Source organism: Dendrobium catenatum, unplaced genomic scaffold (genome assembly GCF_001605985.2).
Source record: "Dendrobium catenatum unplaced genomic scaffold, ASM160598v2 fragScaff_scaffold_974, whole genome shotgun sequence".
Taxonomy (NCBI): domain Eukaryota; kingdom Viridiplantae; phylum Streptophyta; class Magnoliopsida; order Asparagales; family Orchidaceae; genus Dendrobium; species Dendrobium catenatum.
The window spans coordinates 3,190,574-3,205,067 of record NW_021319436.1 but is presented as its reverse complement, the minus strand read 5'-3'; the positions used below and the strand labels follow the sequence as shown (position 1 = coordinate 3,205,067).

Sequence of the window (14,494 nt, the reverse complement as noted above, 5' to 3'; positions counted from 1 at the left end):
GGAAACTTCAAAAATTAATTTCGGGAGCATATTAACTCCGATTTCAGCGAGCTTATAGTCAAACTGAGCGTCTCGGAAATACGAACCCAACGACACCAAGATCAACCCAATCCGAGCCCAAATGAGTCCGAATCAAGGGTTCAGAAGAGCTAGTAGAATGTTAGCTTTAGCTCTTAGAGTGTATATGAGATTTATTCTTAAATATTTGAGGGAGGATATGGTGTAAGAGTTTTGGAAAAGAAGAGGGTCATTTGGCTGTTGCTTTAAGCAAGAGAAATTGGAGGTGGAGATGATAAGGGGTGTAGAGGGGATGGGAAAGGTAAGTAGTTGCAGTAATAGGTGCTGTCGGAGGTAGAAGAGGAGGCTGGATGATTGGATTTGTGGGTTGGTAGTTAAGGATTTATAGTTGCTAGGTTGTTTATGTATTGGAATAGGGAGGAATAGAGTTGTTGGGTTTGTGTGGTTGGAGGTGGTATTAGTAGGAGGTGACAGGATGAGCAAAAGTTGGTTGTATGTGATTGTTTGTAGTAGGTTAGGTGGAGGAAGAATTGCAGGTTAAAAGAAGGAAGGAAGGGAGCTACAGGGGGTAGTAGATATGAATGGTTGTAGTGGAAAGTTGCTTGGCTGCTAGATTTTGGATGGTTATGAAGAAAAGGAAATGGGTTATTGGTGGTGTGGCTTGAGAGGTTGTTGGCAATAGCTTAGGGAGAAGTGTGTGGTTGATATAGGCTAATGAAGTTTGCTGGGAGAAGAAGGGGCAACAAAGAGGCAGGCTTTGCTTCAATAGGGAGAGTGGGTATGGTATGTTATTCCTTAGGAAGGTGAGATATATTAGCTTATATTATGTTCCCTCTTTTTTTTTTATTCCCACTAGCATGTTGTAGAGGCAACTATAGCAGGATAATAGTAGGTTTTCGGGCTGTTATAGTAGGATTTGAGCAGGATAATTGCAACTTTTTAAGGGCTAGTACAACATGATATGAGCAGGATAACATCAGCTTATTTGCGGGCTGTTACAATAAGATAATAGAAATTTTTTGGCGGCTAGTACAACAAGTTTTTGGTAGGCATTTAAGTGATGTGGCTGGAGGTCAACAAATCCATTGGGCATATATAAAAATTTAGACTTGCTATATAAATGTAAGCATCCCTAAATTATGCATGCTCTAAGAAGAGAATAGCTATAAGATAACTTGAAAACTTACAATTAAATTTTAAATGTATAAATTGATCAATGTTTTCTTTGTTTCATTGTTCATCACACTCTTTCAAGAAAAACTACATAATAAAATTTTCAAAAAATACTCCTATGACAAATGCTGAAACATATACATAAATCTTAATCAAAAGTTCATTTTGAGTCAAAGCCAAGCTTGAGATGATATAATTGTATGCAACAGAGCAACATGACATGCATGCATCATTGTGAGCTTATTTGTTAGTAGAAGTTGATGTAGAAAGCCAATGCATCATTTCATTAGACTCCTAAATTGAACTTGTAAAAACATTGAACCTTGTAAAGTATGTTATTTACTGTCTTGATACTCATCTCTTGATTGAATATGCATGTGGTGAACTTTATGTCCAATGTTCGTGTGCATATGTGTTAGAGTATATCATTAAATATTATGCTTATAAGTTCATTGCTTTCATATGTAAGATAATAAATTCTTTATCACTACAATATATTGTTGACACACTTATACAATTTGGTAGTTGATATGTAAGTCATTAATAGCTTGGTTGAGTAGATTCATAACCATTGTGCTTACTTGTAATAACCCGTATTTTGACTTTGCCAAAAAATTTTGTGGAGTCATAATAACTCCAAATCACAATCTGTCTTTGTCATAGTATTTTGATCGAAGTATTTTGTTTACATGAATTTTTTTGTAATTTTTGGACACCGACAAAAGTCCTTAAGGAAATTGTACTTGTCTGTACAAGTAAGAAGTTCGGGACCTTGAGGTGTCCAATTTGTAAACCGATTTTGTCGATATTTTTTAAATATTATGATTTATTTTATGATTTTTTTTTTGTAATTTTTTAAGTCCTAAAATGAATTATTTGAATTTTATATTAAAAGAAATTATTTAAATTAATTTTATAATATTATATTATTATTTTAATCCAAAATATCCTAAAGCACTATTAAGAACTTTTAAAATAATCCTTTTTCCTCATTAGTTAGGCCAACATAGAGCTGTTAAGGGAATTAGAGAGAAAGAAAAGGTTTGGATTTGGAGGTCGCGGTGCGATTTTCGTCAGTCGGGCCTGCTTAGATATTTGCTCGTCTGGCTGTAAGGAATCCATATTCTATTTCTGATTTTAAAGATTTTGTGTTTTTGGTATTTTTCCACTCAAATTTGTGTTTCTGTTACCGAAAAACGTGCATAACTTTGTATTGGCAAAACTTTCACCGCGTAACTTTTTGTCTATTATAGAGATCGTGATTATGAGTATTTTGAGTATTTATTTGAGATTTTTCACCGGGTAATTTTGACAATACAACGATTTTTTCTACCCCAAAATTTATTTTGAAGTCTAAAAATAGTAGTGTTGTAGAATAAAAGTCTTAAAATGTCATTTTATACAATCCCTGATAATTTGGTAATTTTATGAAAATGTGCATTTTTGCCTAATAAGATTCTTTATTGTATACCGTTATGACATTTTGGCATCCTCTTCATTAAACTTAATTATGCATTTTTTTGCTGCAATGCATTGAAATTGGATGTGTATATGTGCTTGAGTAATAGCCAATAGCTATTACTATTATAAGATTATGATAATAATGTATGTTTGTGAAACATATAAGTAAAGACTAATTGACCCGTTGGTTGGAGATTGATTGACTTGTACAACATGGTGGGTCGACGGGCTTTTCTTTAAATACTGTGATTTGGTGTTATCCTATACTAATTCACGTGATACTTTGATTGAGAGTTATAAGGAGATTATTAATGTGCCGACGAGAAAAGGGTGACGACTCTATTTACTGAGCTAACGGTTTACTAACACTGATACTAGCACTTAAAAACATCGTGATAGCCAGGACTTCTACTTATTTAGTGTGACTACTAAAATGCATATTTCTTAGGCATCTTTCTTAATATTGTATGGATTTATTTTTAATATACGAATTTACTATTATTGCATTACTCTACTGCTCCTACCATCGGATTATTACTGTTACTATTATAGATACTGATATTATTTGATACTAGTATTTCACTGTACTGATCTTATACATGTGATACACTGAGCAAGCGATAAAGAATAACTAGATTGCATGTGTACATTCCGATATGATTTTACTACATTGATTTAATTTCAACAGTCATTAATGATGTTTTGATTGGACGCTTTATATGATTTTATACTGACTGATATTATGAATATGACGATTGCTTTATAGATTTGACATTCGTATAGTTTACTGCTTTACTGACTTTCTTTCTATAGTATTTTATTGTTTATGGATTCTTCTGCTATTGCATTTGAGTTTTAGTATTCTTGGGCATATTCAATGATCATATAACTGCTACTTCTATGATTTGATTCTTAATATGCATATTGCTCTTTTATCGTGTTTTAAATTCAATTATAGGTTTTGGTAACTTGCTGGGCTTTTTAAGCTCATTATATGTGGTTTAAATATTTTCAGGTAAAGAGTTTGCCGCGTGAAGCTTTATACTGATGCTAGTATAATTTTTGTTAGCTTTTGGTTCATGTATTTTTATAGCCAATTTGGCTATTGTATATATTCTTTTGGACGCTACTTGTGGATTTTAATTATGAACTGTCGTAATGTGAATTATGTTTTATATTTTATTTGCTTTCTTTAATGCAATTATCAACTCTAAATGTCTATATTTATCTAGTAAAAAAAAAAATCTTTCACTTAGATCATGGGACATTACATTACTAATCATATACTCACTCATATGTCTTACTCTTAATTCATCACCATAGAATGCTTGTCAATGATTGCATTAGTTGATTCACAAGTTCGTGATCTAATATTGCCAAGTAATTGTATCATTTATGTTGTACTTCTAACTTGATCACTAAGTGTTTGCATATAATTTCTTGTGCAATGGACAAAACATATTATTTGCATTAACTAGTGTGGCTATTGTATATATTCTTTTGGATGCTACTTGTGGATTTTAATTATGAACTGTCGTAATGTGAATTATGTCTTATATTTTATTTGTTTTCTTTAATGCAATTATCAACTCTAGATGTCTGTATTGATTTGGTAGAAAAAAAATGTTCTTTCACTTAGATCATGGGACATTACATTACTAATCATATACTCACTCATATGTCTTACTCTTAATTCATCACCATAGAATGCTTGTCAATGATTGCATTAGTTGATTCACAAGTTCGTGATCTAATATTGCCAAGTAATTGTATCATTTATGTTGTACTTCTAACTTGATCACTAAGTGTTTGCATATAATTTCTTGTGCAATGGACAAAACATATTATTTGCATATTTGATTGGTTATTTGTATTCCACCGTGCATTGTTTGCGATTGAACTGAAAGTGTTTCGATAGAAATTTCAAAATCAACTCTTACTAGTTATATACTTCACACATATAGCACTCTTGGTTCATCACCATAGAATACTTGTGTATAGTTGCATTAGTGATGTGAAATAAAGAAGCAAGCCAAAGAAAAAAAAAAGGCCAAGTACAAAAAGTTAGGACTTGATTTTAGTTTTTAAAATTTATCAATCTCATCCATAACCATACCAAAAACCCTTATTTATTGAAGTACTCTTTTTATGCATGTCTTCTAACATGCCTTATCCAAACCCTAGACTGTGAGAAAATTTTAGAATATATGCCAACTTTTCAAATATCAACCAAATTAAAGAAAGAGTGACTTAATCTTGAATTCCTTGCTATTATCAGCATAAAATCCTTAAAAATGAATCCGAAAACATATTTAGACTTCGTTGGGTACAGCTTTCTTACTTCTTCCTAAAACTTCTTTCTAGTACCAAATTTTTTTAAAAGCAATGAAAAAGTAATAGTAAAAAACTATCTCAAACACTCGTCTCTATCAACTCTAGGAATTTCATACACTAGTTCAACATATACATCTCATAACAAAATTTTAAAACTTAAAAAAGCTACATTTTGGCCACTATTTTGGGCCTCCACAGCTCCACCTCCATCCACAAGCTCTACTATCTTTAGAATTTTGAGAAGATAACCTTGGTATCCTCCCATTCACCAAAGCTACATGATAGCATTAATTGTCGACAATCAACTTCTTAGAACTTCTAAAAGCCTCTGTTCTATAAATGTTGCATGACCTGGCCCCTTGTGCCTCTTCTATGAAGAAGAATCACATCATATTCTTCTTGATATAAATTTTCTGATATAAATATCGGAAACAAGAAGAAAGAATCATCTCATTCAACAGCTTTATACATATCTTTTGTAATTTCCGCTAGCAATGAGCCAGGGAGTAGGGCCTGCAAAGATAAACGCAGAAATTCAAAAATAGAGATCTAAACTTTTCCAAATATAATCAAAATTACCTTAAGGGTACAAAAAAATAGTGGAGATTTCTAATCATAATAACCATTTAACACAGCAAGTATTTTTTTACCAATCTATTGCATTAATTAGACTAATAAACAATATGTAAAATGTTCTCCTATCATCAATATAGAAACAAAAAAAAAAAAAGAAAAATTTTAACAAAAATATTTTAGATCAAAGTTTATCTATACCGGTCTCATAGATGTTTACATTGCAGTTTAAGCTCGACATCTTCAACACCTTATGTTAGATTATTTCATAAATAATTATATTAAATGGGGCTTATTTATTGTTTGTAATTAGACAAATTGAAGAAATTATAAAATCAGATTATATATATTATTTAGTTAAATGCAATTAAATAAATTAGCATTAATTAATTTTTAATTTCATAATGAGATGGCTGTATCTTCAAGGTATTTGGGACAGCTTTTTTACCATTTTATTTTTTAATTTGTAATCATAATTTAGTTTTATTACTGTTTTCTCATTGATTTCAAGAAATTTTTGTGCTAGGAAGTTGTTCATTAGAACAACTTTTAAAAAAAATTGCCTTCATGACAACAACTTCATAACCCCCTTCATAAAAAGCTACGACATTTCATCACACTTGTGATATAAATAATTTTTGAAGTGCATAGAATATTAAATATTGGTATAATAACATTGAATAAATTATCATTAAAAGAAAATTATATCAAGAATAACAACCAATTCATGGATAAATGAACAAAAAGATTAATAGACATGCTTGTTCATTTATATGTCGAGCTTTACAAATTTTGTTTAAGTTTGTTCAACTATCTAAATAAACAAATATAAACAAGCTATAAGCACAACAAGAGAATATCTCTAAGAAGAAACAAGTCATGCATTGAACTCTTTGAACTTTAGAAAATCATGCTAGATATTGTTGGGAAGTAAATAAAGAACGAAACAAATAAAAAGAAAAAAAAATAAGAACATCAGGATTAAGCATGGAAAAACTCGAAAATGAGAATGAACAACGGAACCACATCACATCAAGAAATTAAATATGAAAAAAAAAATTGTATAGATCTCTCTTATCACACTTTTCTATACTCAGAACAGACAATGAGTCGCACTAGTATATTCTAAATGATAAAAACCTTCAATTGAAATAAGAAGAATGAGGAAGAAAAATTGGTTAGCCCGACTTGCAGTGTCACGGCCTTGGGGTCTAGAGTTACGTAGTGCTCCACTCTTTGTCGTGAATCCACCATGCAGCGTTGTGGTGTTATAGCCTATAGCTCCATGATGCTCTGCTCTTTGTCTCCAACTTGAGACTACAACAATGCCACACTTAAGTATACAACACTGCGGCCTTGTATACTAATGATGTACATTGATCGAACAATTAGACTTCACAAATTCTAACATATATGATTAAAACTATATCACAATTTTGTGAAATTTAAACATCTTTAGAAGCACACATTGGCTACCAATAATCAAGGCAAGAACAAGAACCATCCCTAAAATGATGAAATCTACTGCCATCCCTCACAATTATCTCCCTAACCAGCACCTTTGACACCATCTTACTAAATTCATGGCAATCAACGCATACCCTGAGATTCTTAACAATGCGAATTGGACGGTCCTGATCAATTATCATCAACCCATAAGCAATTGCCAACCTTTCACTATGCACATTTATTACATGAATCTTCTCCTCATCCTCAATATCATGTAAAACTGAGGAGACATCTGATAAGTAACCTGCTTCTACCAGCTTCTTCCCAATTATTTCAAGCATTTTGTAGATCTTAGAAGACTCTTTGTGATCCAAATCACCTGCAATAAACTTATGCAACCTCCCATTACCTTCAATTAAGCTCCAACCTGCTACTTTACTTGTGCAATGACTTGACATCAACTTCCTAACCTCAATAACATCTTCCCATTTCCTTGCCTTGGCATATAAGGCAGCTAAAAGAACATAGTGTCCATCATGTCCAGGTTCTAATTTGATTAGTTTCTTACCTATAATGATTCCTAATTCAATAAATCCATGCGTTTTGCAAGCTCCTAGAAGAGTAGCCCATAACACACAGTCTGGTTTGATGCTCATACCTTCAATCAATTGAAGAGCTTCAGGAACAAGCCCTGCTCGACCGAAAAGATCAACCATACAGCCATAATGCTCCATCTCTGGCTCAATGCCATAATCCCTCACCATTGAGTTGAAGAAATGTCGACCTTCATTGACTAAGCCAGCACGGCTACACGCATTCAGGATGCCAACAAAAGTCACTGCTGTGGGGTTAAATCCTTCATCAATGGATCTCTGAAAAAGTTCAAGAGCTTCCTTCCCTTGCCCATGAGTAGCAACACCACAAATCATAGCATTCCAAGCAAATACATCTCTTTTAGGCAATTCATCGAACACATATCTGGCGAGATCTAAACAACCACACTTTGCATACATATCCACAAGGGCAGTCCCTAAAGCCATTGTAATGGTAAATTTCACATTCTTTATAATTGAATGGACAAAAGTTCCATACTCTAGCAAGCCCAACTGCGCCGAAGCAGAAAGAACGGTGACCAAAGTAGCCTCATTTACAGACACACTTCCATTACTGACCATTTCACTGAACAAAACAAGCCCTTTCTCCAAATCGCCATTTTGAACATAACCCATGATCACGGTGCTCCATGAGATCACATCTCTTTCAGGCATTTGATCGAACATCTCTTCCGCAACAACAATCTGCTCATTCCTTACATATCCGACTAACATTGCGTTCCAGGAAACCACGTCTCGGCTATTAGGGAACTCATCAAAGACCTTTCTTGATTCGTACAATAATCTGCAAGCGCTGTATAAGCTTATCAAAGCGTTTCTGACATATAAATCTTCACAAAAACCAAACTTTAACGCATGGGCATGAACCTGAGTGCCTTCCGAGCGAGATGGGTCTCTGGTGTACGCATGGAGGAGGATAGGAAAAGTGAATTTGTTGGTGGGCACGCCCGAGATTCTCATATTTTTGTAAAAGGCGAGAGTTTGATGAGGTTTTTCACCTTTGGCGAGGCATCGGAGGAGGTTGTTAGCTGCGAAGACGTTGGGAAGCTCTATCTGGCGGTATACGGAGTGAAAGTAGGAAGGAGGTGGAAAAGGGGAAATGGCGCATGCGGCGAGGAGGTGGCCCATAGCGGCGCGGCTGTTGGCGAGGCCGAGGGCGACCAGATGAGCGTGGGACTGGAGGATTTGGGAGAGGGAAGGAGAGGGAGGGAGAAGGGAGAGAGGGGGAAGGGAGGAAAGATGAACATTGCGGGGGGTTGGTGGAGCTTGGAAGTGATGACGGCGTGAAATAGCATGACGCATGAAGACGAAGAAGAAAGAGGACTTATACTTGCTCTTATCAGCCTTAAGAACATAAATCTTTAGTTCAATTATAAATTTATAATAGATTAATGTAAATAAATATAATTTATATGATTTTATAATTTTATTAATAAATTTAATGTGATTGATTTACTTAATATTTAGTTCCGTTTTGATATATCATCAAAAAATTATCTTGATGGGGAACATATCTCGAGGCAAAACCAAGTTGGAAACTTCCGAAATTAAAATTGGAACCATCCAAACTTCAATTTCAGCGAACTTATAGTCGAACTGAGCGTCTCAAGAAAACGAACCCAACAGCACCAAACCCAACCTAATCCGAGCCCAAACGGGTCCAAATCAAGAGTTAGAAGCGTTGTTGGAAGGTTCAAACCATAATTTGGATTACCAAACGGTTTACAAACATAACATGCTTATAATCAAATCAAACGGCTCGACAAGACAAATCCAACGAGCCTAAGATAGCCTAATTCTGACATCACTAAGACCTTCAAATGTCTGACGAACGGTCCACAATCTAGGAATTCAATATCGGCCGTCCATCTAACCACTCCCCATTTACCCTTGATCTCTCACTTATTTACGGGTCATGTCACTCCAAAAATTTATAAATAGACCCCTCATTTCTCTTGAAAAGGGGATTTGAGCAAGAAGAGAAAGTGGAAGAGAAGGAAGAGAAAGTGGAAGCTCCTCCTCGACCACTGTTGGACTTCTACCAGACCACCGCCTGACGTCATTGCTCCGTCAGACCACCGCTGGAGGCCCTCTCCTCCGCCGGACCACCACTTGAGGCCCTCACCTCTGTCGGACCATCGTCTGACTTCGTTGCTCCACTTGAACTCCACTTGAGGCTCTCACCTCCACCGGACAATTGCCTAACGTCGTTGCTCCACCGGACCACCACTGGAGGCCCTCTCCTCCGCCATACCACCACTTGAGACCCTCATCTCCGCCGGACCACCGCCTAATGTCGTTGCTCCGCCGGACCACTGCTTAAATCCCTCACCTCTGCCGGACCGCCTGACGTCTTTGCTCCGCCGACCACCACTTGAGGCCCAGACTTTCTGCTGGACCACCACTTAAGGCCCTGTGCTCCACCAGGCCACCACCTGAGGCCCGGACTTCCGCTGAACCACCACTTGAGGCTCCGAGCTCCACCAAGACACCACCTGACGCCCGGAGTTCTGTCGGACCACCACCTGAGTCGCGGACTTCTGCTGGACTGCCACCTGAGACCTGAAATTCTACCATACCACAACCTGAGACTCGGACTTCTGTCGGGCCACCAGTTGACACCAAGAGTTCTCCTAGAGTATTACCCTTCTACTATGGTCTTTCGGACCCCTGTCTCCCGGAGTACCGCCCTTATACTACGGTCTTTCGGACCCCTATCTCCTATCGATTATGGTCCTTCCGACCTCCATCACTAGACAATGGTCTTTATGACCTCAGTCACCTTCCTACTACAGTCTTTCGGACCCCTAACTCCTGCCGATTATGGTCCTTCCGACCTCTATCAGCAGACAACGGTCTTTCTGACCCCGGTCTCCTGTCAACTACAGTCTTTCAGACCATTGTCTCGTGCTGATTATGGCCCTTCCAACCAAACAAACATGTCAATGTTGATTATTGTAACTCCCATCACGTAATGTGCTCTATATGATGTACATTTGTAACATCAAGCCAAGGTCTTCTCCCTAAGAAGGATCTCATTTGTAATCGACTATAAATACTAGTGGATTCATTCAAACTGTGCAAGACCCCGTGGTTTTCCCCTTTTTCAGGAGTTTCCAAGTAAAAACTTTGGTGTCTCTTATGAACGCTACTCTCTCTCTCTCTCCCTCTCTCTCTCTCTCACTCACTCTCTCTCTTTCTCTCTTATCTACTTGTGTGTTGGATCTTCGTACAATGCTAAGATGTTAAACTATATATTTCTCTATCGCCGTGAATATTCCAGGACGCAACACATATGATTAAGGGATATTTAACTATTCCTATTATAATTTTAAATCTACATTAAATTAAATAAACTAATAAAATTTAAATCAACATTTATTTAATTTTATAAAATTTTAAATCTAGACTAAATTAAATAAATTGAAAAAGATAAATGTCAAAGATAAATTAAAATATGACTATTTAATTGATTTTTAATATTTTATTTATCATCTTAAATAAATTTAAATTAAAATATTTGATGCACAATATTTAAAAATTTTGTAATGTACGAATAACATTTTTTATAATTTTATGACTAAAGAAAATTTTTACATTAGACAACTTGGTTACACCTATGGTATACATTAATTTTACTTTATAATTTATGTCAAACAACAAAATATATTAAAAATTCTAAGTTTAGCATAAGAAGCCTTATAGATATTGTTTTGAAGCAAAAACTCACTATTTACTTGCTTCCAATAGTTTCTTTATTAAAATCTGCATATTTAGTAATAGATTTATACTATTAGATTTATACTATTATACTATTAGTTTTAAATAATATTCAAACATTTATTTAAAAGTAATTTAGTTTATATATTTAATTGTTTGATATTTGGGGATATAAATACTTCTATAAGTAATATATAAAAGTTTTAAAATACATAAGAATATAGAATGAATTAACAAATAAATAATTAAATCATAATTAAAAAAATATATTTTATTGAACTCATAATAAGATACTTACTAAATTATAAAAATCACATGTACAAAAATAAATATATTTTCAAAAACAATGTTCAAATTTATTTATTTATATACCAAAATTTTAAAGTTTATTCAATTACAAACATAAATAATAGTTATTTATGAAATACACTAATTCATTTAAGTCTTATTATCAACTCTAATGTGTAATTAGTCATAATTTAGCCTTGGCAATTGTTGGAATATGGATATCCAAAATAGCAATATGTAGTAGAAGGGTGTAACTGGATTATTATTGCTTATGATGAACCCGATTTATATGAATTGATAAAGCATAAGCATACAATACTTAAATGACTTAGGGTTCGTTTGGCACGGCTTTTTTATTGCTTTCTAAAACGGAGTTTTAGTACAATTTTTTTTATTTTTGTATTAAAACTCCGTTTTAGAAAGCAATAAAAAAGCCGTCCCAAACGAAGCCTTAAGCACATATTTCTGCTTTCTATGCATTGGACATAGTGTTAGGTTCTAGTGACCTATTTTGTTTCCACTCATTATATGGTTCTACATGATTTCAAGAAAGGATAAGAAGCTAATGGGGTGAAGCTAGACAGATTCGGTTCTAGTTTTAAGTTTTTTTTTTTTTTTTTTTTTTTTTTTTTTTTTGTTTTTATGTATAAAATATTGTTGTAATTTGTATTTTCTACTTATATTTTTCTAGTCATGAAAAATGACTGAAGATAAAATGATTTAAAAGATGTATTCATTCTTTTGAAAATGAAATATACATGTTTGACAAGATGAAAAGAAAATGAAAATGATTTTGTTGTTGTTTTTTAATTTTGATTTTGTTGTGTTTTTTTTAAATTTTTATTGAGCTATTGTGCTCAATAGCTTAGAGGACTATAGTCAATGAGCGATGAAGGTTGAAGGATTGTAGTAGGATGATAGTGGCTGAAAATTAGTAGTCGGGTGATGGTGGTCCGAGTATCATATTCCGACGATGGTGGTCAAAGGATCGTAGCTGAGTGATAGAGATTGGGACCATGGTTTTGTTACAAATATCTGAGGATTGTAATCATCGGGCAAATGAGGTTGGAATAATCTTTGTTGGGAAATGATTTCCATAAGCTTGTAGTCGAGAAAAGTTGGTAAAAAAAATCATAATCAAGCGACTATGGGCTGAGGACTATAGCCAGACAATAGTTGTCAACGGACAGTAGTCGAATGGTCGTAATTGGTGGGCAACGAAGGACAAAGGACTGTAGTAGGAAGATAGTGGTATGAGGACTATATATGACGTCCCAAGATCTAATTTGAAATAATTATATTTTTTACCTTCTACTTAATCTAACAAAGCCTCTAATAATTTAATAGTATAAATGTGTTCGGCAAAAGCAACTACAAATCATATGCATCAAGTAAACTGCATCAATTTAAAATTCAATATTTATTTCCCAAAATTTATGTGCAAAAATTAAGAGTTCAATCTATAACATTAATCTATCATTAAATACTATTGGTTATAAAAGAATAAAACTTAAATACAAAAAATAAAACTAAACCTACAAATTCTGATTGGTCTCACTCCATTATATTCTATCCTCTTTCTAAAAAATATGTAAAAATCACATATTGAGCTAATAGCTCAAAAGGTTACTAAAACTTATAACTACAATCAATACAATACAATAAAAATAACATGCATGCATCAGTCATGTCTTGTATCATGCTCACATCATGTTATATCGTTCATGTTATTATCATATCATGTCCTATTCAAGTAATATATAATTTTAGCATTTAAGAAAATTAAATTAAGAGCAAGACATGATATATGGCTACTTGTGAAATTTTTTCTTGCATTAAGTCTTGTAAGCCCTTCGGATTAAATAGAAACCAATCATAATCATATCAATCCCTTAAATATGAATAAATATTATGTCAGATGTCATAAGCGATGTGGCATTCATGTAAGAAGTTCTCACTTTTTGTCCGTCAACATATCATATTATATTAGTCAATCTCCTTATACCTCACATTTCATATCACTTGAGATTACACCATAAATCTAATTTCAAGAAAAGTCCATTAGTCCACCTTCCTATATAGTATACATATCTCCAGCCAATCTAAATGTAAAGACCATTTTGCTCCAAGATTCGTCCGGATGAAGTTCGATCGTCCGGGACGATCGGTACAGGTTGTGCAGGAAAACAGTTTTGGCTGTATGGTTTGTCTGGACATATAGTATAACATATCTCCAGCCAATCTAAATGTAAAGACCATTTTGCTCCAAGATTCGTCCGGACGAAGTTCGATCGTCCGGGACGATCGGTACAGGTTGTGCAGGAAAACAGTTTTGGCTGTATGGTTTGTCTGGACAAAAATAGGATCGTCTGGACGAAATTCTTACCGAGAGCAAGTCGTACGGGACGATAATTAATTTTGTCTGGACGAAATCTATCCAGAGCCCAAGTCGTCTATGACGATAATTATTTCGTCTGGACGAAATTCGTCCAGAGCCAAAATCGTCCGGGACGAAGTTGCGATCGTCCGGTACGATCAGTCTTGATATATATGGAAATGAGATATTTTTGGAAAGAAAAGGACGTCCAGGAGAGAGAAAAACGAAGGAAAAGAAGGAAAAGATGATTTTTGGACGACTCCGGTCCGTTTTCATTCGTTGCTGTAGTTAGAGAAGTTGACCGACTCGAGGTAAGGCACATTCCGCCTTTCTCAATTTTCAGAAACGAGATTTTTGACGCATTTTCTGTTCCGGATTTTGTTTCCGTTAGCGAATTTCTGGTATTATTTTCTCCTGACAAAGGTTTTACCGCGTAACTTTTGGTATGTCTCTGACATGATAATTGTGCACGTTTTGAGTATTTTCT

The 14,494-nt window shown here is 34.4% G+C and overlaps 1 protein-coding gene across 1 annotated transcript; it reads right to left on the bottom strand.

The window, feature by feature from the left end:
• Positions 1 to 6,586: 6,586 nt before the first annotated feature.
• Positions 6,587 to 8,669, bottom strand: LOC110103893 (pentatricopeptide repeat-containing protein ELI1, chloroplastic). Its single transcript, XM_028697591.1, has 2 exons — positions 8,490 to 8,669; positions 6,587 to 8,406 (listed from the first exon to the last, which is right to left on the bottom strand). Exons 1-2 carry the CDS (start codon positions 8,528 to 8,530, stop codon positions 7,032 to 7,034), a joined length of 1,416 nt encoding a protein of 471 aa, XP_028553424.1. The 5' UTR covers positions 8,531 to 8,669; the 3' UTR covers positions 6,587 to 7,031.
• Between the last annotated feature and the right edge of the window lie 5,825 nt (positions 8,670 to 14,494).